Source organism: Daldinia vernicosa (genome assembly GCF_022497035.1).
Source record: "Daldinia vernicosa strain CBS 139.73 unplaced genomic scaffold F5Y00scaffold_42, whole genome shotgun sequence".
Lineage (NCBI taxonomy): Eukaryota > Fungi > Ascomycota > Sordariomycetes > Xylariales > Hypoxylaceae > Daldinia > Daldinia vernicosa.
Window position 1 is genome coordinate 33177 of NW_025953958.1, and position 11668 is coordinate 44844.

Here is an 11668-nt window from a genome sequence, read left to right on the forward strand (position 1 = left end):
GATTTCTATGAGGGAAAAACATCTAACCTAGGTAGTTATTTGAAGAGTACCTAATAACTACCTGTCTGTTTCGATGCTCACGGTTTATACGTTAGAAGTGACTCATTATTACTTTGTCGATGGTCTAAGCCCCCTTCGCATCGAAAGTCTAAAATGATGAAATAGCCGTCCTACCTGGAGTCTTCAATCTCCTTATATAAACCTAGGTACATACAATTCTGATCAACGCATGGCCATTCTTTTCCTTCCATCTACTTTTCCATCTACTTTTCCTTCCATCTACTTATATATATATATATATATACAAACTTATATCCGATTATACACTTACACATCAGGACACACCTATTATTATTATAGCTACCTACGTTATCACTTACCCATCCCTAAGGATAATTACAACTAACTAACAAATCACAGACGACACACATTTAAAAAAGCCAAAGCGTCAATTCATCAGAAAGAATTCAGCGTATATACTTCCTTTCCAGCGACTACAGCACATCGATAGACACTCGCACGTCGTGGGAACTCGTATATGTACAACAAGCTAACAAGCGATTTTCTCAGAAAGGTAAAAAAAAAAACAAGGTCTGTCTGCCTTCGTGATGCTTCCTATGCTATACACACAACTCTCACAATCAGCCTACCGATCCGATGAATAAGCCAGCTTCCTATTCCTCCCTCGTTCCCTCCTCCGCCGACAAAATATGTGCCATCCATTCCCTCCGGTGGACGTCAGATCGTCACATTGCATAAAAAAAAAGTCCCGCCTACGTCAGATGATTGCTTGATGATAAGACGAAGAATCGAATGCGAACCGAAGAGGGGAAAATCACTAAACAACCAACATGCTCTAGTCTAGTCTTAATTTTTCTTGGCAACGAACACCTAATAGGAAACAGACGAGCCATCTGCAGGAAATGAAAAAGATGCTGACAGCCTTCAACGGTTCTCGTCCGAATCTTCAGCGTCTGTGAGACGGGGGGCTCCGATTCCTCCCTGTTCGGGCTTGGTCTCTCCTCCTTCTACATCTTCGTGGTCGAATAACGGCGCCAGCTCTCGTTGATATGTGTGCTCCTACCTCCCATATCTATCGGGCGCAGGTGGTGGACGATCGTATAGGCTGTGCCTATCCTGAGGTCTCAATGACTGCTGCAGCATTGACTGTTGTTGCTGCTGCTCGCGCAACTGCGCTTCACGGATGTCTTGAGCGGAAGGCGGTGGGTAACCTCTACTGTCGTAGGCGTTCACAGGTGTATAACTCCTCGGGGGACCGGAATCACGAGGATCTCGTCCGGGTACCGGTGTATTTGCATAGCGGGGATATGCCGCCGGTGCTTGCGGGGGAGGTGGTTCAGGGGCACGTGACGCAGGTGCGTATTGCTGCAGAGGAGGTTGCATCCTGTGCGGCGGATAGACGTCTCGAACATCACGTAGAGCCATGGGATCGTGGCCTCTCGGCGGCGGCGGAGCAGAAGCCCAAGAAGGTTGTGGTGGAACGGAACTGCTGGGCGGAGGCGGTTTTGGCGTAGGGGCATGTTGCGCAGCCCATGCTGACTGGGTTGGCGGAGGTTGCGTGGACTTTGGTGGTTGGGAAGGGTGTGACACCCAAGTCGGCTGCGGCTGCGGTGGCGGTTGTTGTTGATGTTGCTGTTGCAGCGGGTGGCCCTGGTGTGTTCCGGGCCAACCCATATCCCGACCCATATCCCGACTGGACTGTGACTCGTGGCCTCTGGGAGCAGGATGGCCTCCGTATTGAGGTGGGGGAGATGCTACATTAGGCGGCTGAACTTGTGCGCCATATTGGTACGATGGTTGCGGCTGTTGGTATTGCATTTGAGGCGGCTGATTCGGTGGATAGTGATGTGCGTTCTGTGGCGAATTTGCCGCTGGAGGTTGGTGTCCAGTAGGAAAAGATCGCGGCCGGCCACCATAATACTCTCGCTCCGCCGCTGCATCTAACGGCATATGTCGGGGCGCATTTAAAGACTGCGCTTGAGGCGACGCGGACGCATATGGTTTTAGAGGGGGCATTGCGGATGGTGCTGGTGGTGGATTGTGACCGTATCTGTAACTCTGCTCCGATTCTCGCCGAACTTGAGATGGTGGCGGTGGCGGAGGAGGAGGGCGCGATAGACTGGATTGAGGTGGAGGTGTTGAGGACGGTTTCGCGGCCGCAGGTACTTCTACTACCCTTTTGGGGGGAGGCGGAGGCGGGTCGTCATTCAGGAGTGCCATCAAGCTAGATGTCTTGCGCTCTGGTGGGCGGGAGGGCGCAGAGACGACGGCAGGCGGCGTAGATTGTGCTGGGGGAGCGCTGAACGGCTCCGTCCCACTGCTAGCTCCAGACGTCGGCCGTGAAAGGTTTGACATAGGACGGGAACGTGGAGATGGGATACCCTCGCCTGATAATGCTCGGCTATGCTGTTGAAGAATGGTGGCAAAAGGCGCTTGTGGAGCCGGCGCCGGTGCTGGCGCTACGGCACGAGGAGGGTCCGGAGGACGAGACATGGATATACTATCCGGACGAGACGATGCCATTCGAATACTCTGGTGGACCTGAGCAGCATACGGGTCATATTGGTGGATAAGGTCCGGTTCCTGCTTCACACGCAGATGTTGGCGATCCTGGTGACGAGGCTGTTCCTTTGGAATCTTCGGTTCAACCTTAGGCCGTTCCGACTGAGGCTCGACAAGGGACGTAGGCAAAGGATGTCTCCCCATGGGAGGCTCGGGTGCCGCCGGAGGCCCTTGCTGGGCCGTCTTCTGAATTAATGGAACGCGAGGAGTCTGCTGAGGCGGCATTTCCCGTTCTCGTTCGCCGAATGAAAAAGGTGCCCTCATAGGCCGAGGAGACATGGTCTGCGTCACTGGCTGAGCCAGAGGCTGGGGTCCAGGCGGGGTAGCGCCGTGGCTCTGAGCCATCGAAGGCTGAGGCGGCACGAATGATGCTTGCAAGAGCGTGGGCTGCGGCTGGGCTGCGATCGGAACGTTGAAACGACCTGTCGTTGGCTGTGGGGGTTGAGAATGTTCGACTTTTGCACCAGGACTATCTTCCATGACCGCATCAGCAGCTGCGAGTGGCCGATTGCTAGATGTTTCGTAGCGCTTCTTAACACCAGAGCTAGGTGCTGGAGGCGCGGGCCTCTTCTCTCCTCGCTGCTTCTTAGCATCCGCCTCCTTAACGATGTCTTGCCAATCGTTGGTGTCTTTCTTTCGGGTATAAAAGTTTTTTACCTGTTAGAGTTAGTAACGATATCAAGTCAAAATATTAATTGGGAGCTCACCATGACCGGAGTCTTGGTCCGCATGTGCGTGGCAATAGCTGCCCAATCGCTTCCGAAGGAACGAAGCAACTGGGGGAAATCGTTCGCTTCAGGTACGCTCCAGTAACTAGATGCTTGCGTGCCGGTTCTACGATCAGATACCGTAGGTGTGCCAAGATCAAGCATAGCAACTGAGGGTTGTTGCGGCGGCTCGGGGCGCAAAGGCGGAGGACCCATCGCATCCATCGACATCGGGGCCGGTGGTGGAGGCGGAGGAGGAATACCCCTTTCGGGACTGGGCATCGGCTGCGCGTGTGCAAATGGCGCAGGAATAGTAACCGGTGGAACGGCTGTAGTGCTTGGAGCTAATTCGTACTGAGTTGGAACCCTGCCTGCTTCGTTCGGTACCTGCTGAGAGGTCCACTCCGGGCCATGAACCCGAGAGTTGGATCGCGAGCGGTTACCTTTAGTCACCGTAAGCGGAGCTGCAGCAAGTGTCTGGTTGACCCGGGGTTGTTTCGTTTCTCTGTCCTTAGCAGCCCGGCGCCCTCTAGGCTTGCGTTCTGGCTTCTCGGAGCTTCCGTCTCCCTTAGAACCAGCCCCTCTACGTCCAGGAGTACCGGCCGGTGTTCCTTCGCCATCCGTGGCCGGTGTAGCTTCCGAGTTGAAAGTAGGAGCAGCCGCACGCCTAGGTCGGCGCCGCTCACCATTTTCGCCCGTCTCCTGGTTTTCCTCGTTCTCATTATCTCCATTACCAAGTTCGGAGACCAGTGCACTAGACCGTTGTTTGCCGCGTCCGCCCTTCTTACGCTGCCTCGGACGCTTCTTCAACTTCTCCTTAAGGTTGAGTTCATTCTTCTCCTTCTTGAGGTAATAGAACTGGATACTAGTTCCAAAATCCCGGTTCGCTAACGGGTCGGAGACACGGCCCCATTGCTTAGGAAACTCCAGATAAGCCTTCTCGAATATCGCGGTTTCCTCTTCGGTGAAATTATCTACAGGGGGTAAAGCTTGCCAGGCTGCTACGATTTTCTCGGGTTGAATAAACCCAGTCACATCTCGATAGAACTCGTTTTCCCACTCTGTAGGTGCCTGATACTGACGAGGTAACACTGCTTCCTTCTCAGTCCTGTATCTTTCTCGTTCTGCCTGCATTTGCCGTTCCCTTTTCTCATCCTCGACGCGTCGCGATTCTTCCAAAATTCGTTCCAGATCACGTTCTGATGCATATCTGCTGCGCCTTGTCCCTTCAGGCTTCGACTCATGGAAACCAGGCTTATGGCTATTGGTCTCCACTCCGGCGATGCAAGTAAACTTCTCGCGACTCTTAACAGCAACAGGGTCGTTAGACAGAGTGAATCGTAGGTAATTGTTGTAGTTTACGTCGTAGATCGACTTCATCCGCGTCTCCTCTACTAACCGGTGTTGTGCTTCGTCTTTTAGCCTTTCCAAGATGAATGAATCGAGGCTTGACTGCCGAGCATCCATCGACTTCAGAAAAGCCGCGTCCTTATCCCATGGTTTCTCATCAAAATAGGGTAGGCTCTCAATCGGAGGAGTTGCCATATGCTCACGGACAATCTCGATCGTCTGAAGATCGACATCTTCGATATCCGTTTCGTCTTCATCCTCCCCTGGAGATGGCGTGCTTGAGTCCCTTTTACTAATTTCTTGCGATTGTATCTGAGCTTCCTCAAACGGCGGTTCAATAGATTGCTTATGAGGAACTGATAGTTGAGTTCGGAGCGGGGCCTGTAATTCAGAATCTGCCTGGGCGGCGTCCGATACATCTTCCATAGGTACATCCCCATCGTCATTCTTCGGTCTATGCTCGTCGAAAGGTGCCTCCTGAGTCGTAGGTACATCGATATCGTGCTCGATAGACGGCTGGGGAAGCTCTGCGCTCGGAGCTGCAGTCGCCGAGGTCGGTTCTTCTGCTGCGGGCTGAGGGGTCTTCTCCTTAACAACTTCCTTAGTATCACTAATATCCCTAGTATCTTCAACCGCCGGAGCTTTCTCAACCTGGGGTTCTGGTTCCGCTGGTCCTTTACCAGGCGGAGAAATATCGTCCGGAACACGACCAACCATCTCTCCTAAGCTTTCAGGCTCGTTCAGAATTTTCGTAATAGCTTCGAGTGACACCACCGCATGTCGCATTACAGCGTCCATTGGTACAGCTTCCTCAATCCCCTCAAGCCGCTTTAACTTTGCCTCTACTTCGGCCATTTGCGATTCAATGACATCGCCGAACTCCTCATCGTCTGATTCCGATGACTGATCTAAGATGGGCAATTTCACTTCCTTCCGAGGTAAGGAAACGTGTCTCAAGGAGACTTTGAGGATAGGCTTTCGGTCTGGTTTTGGCTTTGCCGCGTCTGTCACCGGTATGGCCTTCGGTTCCGCGGTGGGCGTCTCTTCCATAGAACGGCCGCTCTCATCTATCTCGCCATCTTCATTCTTGCCTCTGCTACCAGATCGCTCGTGAGGCTGACGTTCTCGGTCCAAAGACAACCTATCAGACCGAGATAGCTGGTCATGTCTAACAGCCGCCTCGCCTAGGTCGGCGGTATGGGAATCATGAATATGTTTATCTACCAAGGCCGGCTGTGGGTCTACTTTTGCATCGCTACTGGGCGGTTGTTGATCATTATCCACTGGTTGATCCGAATGCGTTCCGTCCGGACGGGATCCGGCAGGTCGCGGTTGAGCTAAACTTTGGGACCTACTTAGCTTTGGAGACTCAGGGACCCGATTCTTAATATTAGGGTTAATCCATTGCTTGCTCGAAGGACCCGGCCGTGTTTGGGCGCGCGGACCGGAAGGAATAGTGGTAGGGCTTATTTCTAGGAAGGACGATCTAGACGGACCGATAGGTGGTAATCTTGAATCCGCATTAGGCGCAGGGCCAGACGCCGTTGGTCGCTCTTCTTTGAGTGCCCTTGGTCCTGTCGGCGGCGCCTTGCCCGTGACCGGGCCGACCTCACTCGTTGATGCAGTTCTGTTAGGTACCGATCCAAAGGATGGCGCGGCTGGAGCGACTGGAGGGGGAGAAACGTCCTTCGGCGGTAATGGGGGCGGCTCATGCGACGCTCTCTCGAGTTTAGGCCGAGCCTCGCGGTCTCGCACATCGCGATCATCTCGATGATCACGTGGGCGCAAGTCGGGATCGAGATATCTATTATCGCGATCTCGGTCGTCTCGATCTCGGTATCGTCCCTCTTGGGAACGCGACCTAAAAGCCGGGCCGTACCTATCACGATCATCGTAAAACCCCCGTCCGCGACCTCTGTCCCAATCGCCACGACCTCTCCCACGACCCCGATTACTATAACCACCGCGATAGGACGAAGGCCCAAAAGGAGGATCGGATGAAGACGATCCAGCCGAAAGTGGACCGTCCCTCGATCCACGTCGAGCGCGCTCCGCATCGACACCTAGTGGAGCATCTCTTAAATCTCTTGAATCCCGAAAATCCCTACCAGGAGGCGATCGTCCACGGGGTGATGGTCGCCGTCCTCTGAAGCTATCTCGATCACGATCCCGCCAATCGCCACGGTCACGTTCCCGGCTGCGTTCGTCGCGGTAAGAGTTGTCTCTCCGATCTCTGAAATCGATATCTCTATCCCTTCCGCGGTCCCGGCTATCATCTCGCCAACCTCTACCCCTTCCGCGGCCTCTACCGCGAAAATCCCCGGAGTATCCTCCTCCACGAGGCCCGCTAGGCGCATCGAGTAAGGCTTTCGGGCCCCGAGGGGGGTCTCTTGATAGAGGGGCATCGCGAAAGTTATCCCGGTTGGTCTGAAACGCAGAGGTATTCACTCGAGATTCGGCAGAAGAGCGTCGCGGTCCGCCGTCACTATACAACGATCTCCGATCTGGCGAGCGATCTCGAGACCTAGAGCGACGCGAATCGCCATCATACCGCGATCCATTATAGCGGGAAGCCCTACGCGAAGGAATTAGATAATCATCAGAAAATTCGGAGGTCGCCTTAGGTTTAGGGTAACCTCTTCAATCACTATTAGGTTTATGATGAAATTGCAGATCGTTTTGCATACGTTGTAATCTCGCGGCACCTCTACCGTAATTTTCGTGCCGTGTAAAACAGAGGTGGTAAAATCATTGTATTCGGTGCGAAACGAGTGCTTAACCGAATTTGTGTCGATATCGAATATCCAACAGGTCGCCAAAGAAATTCGAGAGAAATTAGAAATTTGACTTACATATCTGGCACGAGGCAGAGCAGGCCCGCCTTTGAGTAATCTATGGGCTTCTCATAGAGTCATAGGCTGAAACTGGGCTCGGACAATCATGAAAGCTTAGCAAGCACGCGATTTCAATACCGTTGTTGGAGTTTTGACGACGATAGGATGCGGACAGACGGCACTCTAAATTGGAAGACGCTACAACCACGGCCCCTCCCTAGTACTCTTAACTTGAATTTGATTGGTTGGCTAGAGCCCTGTAAACTCAGATGCTGCGTAGGCGACAGGCGCCTGTCGAATGCTCAGAATAATAGATGAGTTAAAACGCTTGTATTCGATAGGAACGTTGAAGGCGAGAAGAGTTGAAGAGGCTGAAATTGGAGACCCTCGAAAACACAAACTTCGCGTGGCACCTGCTGGGACGATGACCAGAGAAATCCAAGACAGGTTAGACTAAACCGAACCCCGAGCAGGGATGCAGGACGCCCGGAACCCAGAAGCCGCTAGCTAATCTGCTAATGTTAGGTAGCAGGGTAGGCTTGCAACGCCTGTTAAGCGTTTGGCATTAAAGATGCTAGGCCCCCCATGAAGACCCAATCGGGGTCCATCTTCAATCTACAACTTGCCCCAAGCCTTGCACCTGCCTTTCTTTAATGCCCAATCACCTGTTCCCATCATGACTAGTGTACCCGCGCATTTCGAGACTGCCAAGTTAACCAACCACAGACATGCATGATCAAGTTTATCTGGTAGGTACCTAGGTATGTACAATGTGCTACCTGGGTAGGTACATGTAAATATGTAGCACAAAGATCCTCCGCGTGTAACTCTCGTATACAAACAGTCAAGACGCACTACTCAATAAACAAATTTTTTTAAATTGTCCTTGTACAATACATACGGAGGGCTATGTACATTGAGATTGATACAGTGCAGTATAGTACAATGTGCTACAACTTCTATAATTCAAATCGTATCAGTAGCGCAATTGGCTAAAAGTCTCTACGGGCACTTTTACGATAAAACCGAGGGCCCCCCCTTGAGGGGGACCGCAAGATCCCGACTTTTAGCCAGGCTCAAGGCAAGGCTTATGTCATTATCTTACGTCATCCCCGTCCCCGTCCCCGTCCCCTCCGAAATTTAGCCGCTTATTCATCCTCCCCTCCCCCTTCCAGGGTCACGTGCCGCCACTGCCGGGCCGGGTGAGGGGGGGCGCTCGGCCCGCTAACGCGGGCCTCGCACCCCCCCTCGCCCGGCCCGGCATCGGCGGCACAATGCTCCGGCTATCCTAGGCTCTCTTGGCCTCTCTTTTTATTGACTGCTTTTTTAAAAAAATTTAAAAAGGGGGATGTGTGGGATTCGAACCTGGCCTCCTGGCCGTGTCATGTGGTGTGCTTATGTAATGTGTGTGGTCCCCCTATTGCTCAGGCTCAGCTATCCCTTATCTGGGCTAGGCTGTCTCTTATCTTCACCTGGGCTAACCTTACTTGGCCATCTTTAGCTCAATCCAGTATAGTACCCAAGTATTTTTCCTTTCTCAGCCAATTGGAAAGCTTGCAGCTTTAGCTTAGTCAATTAAATGCCTTTATGTAAGAAGTGCTTGTAAAGGGTGTCACGTGCTTCCCTCTCCAGACAAAGGCTATTTGACTCTACTATAACACAGCAACGAAAAGGCCGATTCAAATGCAACTTGTATCATTGTTTTCGCATCAATTGCGGCTATTGAATGATACCAATCGTAATGCTTGAATTGCTATTATTGTAAAGTTATTTGAATGTGTATAAGAGAGAGTATGTTATACGCAGTCCAGGCTTTAAGATCATGTGACTTAGTGCACTCCCTATCTTATCTTTTGCACTAAAACACTAGCTGCATAATCTTAACCTACTAAATCCTTAGTCTCATACTAGTGCCTATCCTCCAGCCAATGAGAAGCCTGGGTTCAAGTGTGCACAGACGAATTGCCTAATTAGGAAGGAGGTCTCAGCCCAACACAATATCCCTCCTAAAAGTCGGGCATCCCTCCTAAAAGTCGGGCATACAGTTTGAAACTTAGGGCACAAACATAATTTGATGCTTGTACACGTATTTGCACGTACCTAGAGTAGTCGCAATACAAAATAAGACTACATAAGCCCGTAAATAGTTCTTACGCTAACGCTTTCGAGAACAGCAATACTTCATGCCTCTACATATGTAGAAATATGTCAAAGTACTTAATGTCCGAACTTTTTCCAGAAATAGTTGCTCGGACATGCATAAACATGAAGATAACCTTCTCTATGCGTACATAGAGCACATCTTTCCACATCACGATCGATCCCGCGCCCTAGAGCTCCCCCTGGAAACATAAATATGTCTTACGAACATATTTACGTAGCCAATCAGTTTTTGTTACCTCTTCCCCTGGCTGGCCTACGTCCTTGTTCGTCAGCATGAGGTTGCCAGTGCTTGCCCAAGTCCGACATTAGAGATTCCACCGCTCTCCGGCATCTCTTCTTGTGCTGCGGACTATCCTGATCCGTAGTCGGGCCCGGGCCTGGTGGAATAATGTTGGGTGTAGAAGCCTTCACTCCATTGCCGCTGCTTGACTGTTCCGCGCCTTCCAACTCGTGAGGATCCTTTGCTGCTTGCTTTTCTGTGGAAGCTGCCCGTACCTCGTTCTTTTTGTGGTACGTCATCTCACGACGTCTTCCTCGAGGCTTGCCGTTTGTAGCCGTGGCCTTATTATTATGGTTTTTTCCAGTCTGAGCTTTCTGTTGGCCTGGCGCTGTCGGACCACTAGCTTTGGGCACGTCGTCCTCGTCACTACTATAGCCCACCATTCTAAAAGGTGCTTGCCCCATTCTCTTGACAAACCGTTCAGCCTTTTCAAGTTGTGGCCATGAGCTCGACCCAGCTCTTCGATCCAGTTCATTTACGCAAGTACCTAAGTAGTGATCCCATTCCTCCTTCGTAGCATCGTCAGCTGGTTCGCCTCCCACTGTATTGTTGACTTCGTCCAAAAGCTTATCTACTGATGGCCTGGTATCGCTCCTGTTTCTAGCTCGAGGCTTTGGTAAGTCTGTTTGGTCATTGTGCGGACTCATAGTGACTATCGAGGCTTCAAGTTCCAAGCCTGTGGCACATTCTTGTCTACTCCGTCGACCTACTCGCCGACGAGGCGAGCTTGTTTTCTTGGCAATGGGAACCAAGGCGAGAGTCCTGTGGATTTTATTTAGTTTAGTTAAACAATGCGATAGTAGATAAACAATGCGATAGTAATCATCAAACTTAATCACAGTATGAAGTTTAAAGAATTTGATCAACAACAGCAGTAAACACTTACTATAAATGACTGATGTTACGATGGGAGGGTATGATAATGAGGAGTTTAGAATAGGCAAAACTTACTGAGAGACGTTGTTATCTGAAGAAGAGGAATGAGATGGTTTTAAATCGCCATTCACAGCTAAGTTAATATTGGCTGCGCTTTCCTGACAAGGCATCAACGCCTGAGCTCCTTCCTCAGTTTTTGCATGTTTTAAGAGGAGGAGGGTATTTGCAGCCCGAGATTGGGCCCGACAAATACGTGTACAATTCGAAGACTGTGTAGATGATAACTCAGGCATTGGTGATGTTGCATGGGGTGCGTTAGAGTCGCTATTTGATTCCATAGGTTGGTACGAGATATGGATATGATTATTTGGTGACTCAGGACGAGATAGGGGGCGATTCAACCCAGGCAGGATAGTTATAGAGTTCGGCGCATTTCTTGACAAGGCTGGTACTATATCTAATCCACTCTCGTTCATCTGTAGGACCGTATCAAAAAGGGGGAGCATGTCGAAATGCTATTATATATAATATCGTATGATAGCTTTTCTGAAAATGAGTAGTCGCGTCCAGGGGAACAAGATTCTCTAGAGACCCTTACTATAAACCTCCGGCGTGTAGAGAATGGCCAAGACCTTCTTCTAGTGTAGGATAATAGTATAGGGGGCGAGTTAAATAAGAATAGTAAAGGAAGCCGCCTAAAGCATGTTCTTGTCGGGCTTAATGGTGAAAAGGGGCTCGTCCAAAGATCCAACCAAGATTCTCAAAGTGGTCTATCATCCGCTCTCAGCTTCAAGTCGAACTGATTATTACAGCAGAACATCTTTTAATAATCATGTACACCGGGGGCCGTCCTTTAAAATGATGAGAGAGCTTGG

The 11668-nt window shown here is 50.9% G+C and overlaps 3 protein-coding genes across 3 annotated transcripts; all 3 read right to left on the bottom strand.

The window, feature by feature from the left end:
* Window positions 1–430: 430 nt before the first annotated feature.
* F5Y00DRAFT_243458 (uncharacterized protein) lies at window positions 431–7937 on the bottom strand. Its single transcript, XM_048008673.1, has 3 exons — window positions 7493–7937; window positions 3291–7215; window positions 431–3240 (listed from the first exon to the last, which is right to left on the bottom strand). Coding segments are annotated over exons 1-3 (6087 nt in total). The 5' UTR covers window positions 7495–7937; the 3' UTR covers window positions 431–1080.
* Window positions 7938–9612: 1675 nt separating this feature from the next.
* On the bottom strand, window positions 9613–10890 carry F5Y00DRAFT_243459 (uncharacterized protein). The gene has a single exon (XM_048008674.1). The coding sequence runs from the start codon at window positions 10562–10564 to the stop codon at window positions 9860–9862; it is 705 nt and encodes a 234-aa protein (XP_047862487.1). The 5' UTR covers window positions 10565–10890; the 3' UTR covers window positions 9613–9859.
* F5Y00DRAFT_140356 (uncharacterized protein) lies at window positions 10715–11634 on the bottom strand. Its single transcript, XM_048004359.1, has 2 exons — window positions 11392–11634; window positions 10715–11334 (listed from the first exon to the last, which is right to left on the bottom strand). Exon 2 carries the CDS (start codon window positions 11297–11299, stop codon window positions 10865–10867), a length of 435 nt encoding a protein of 144 aa, XP_047862488.1. The 5' UTR covers window positions 11300–11334; window positions 11392–11634; the 3' UTR covers window positions 10715–10864.
* Window positions 11635–11668: the final 34 nt, after the last annotated feature.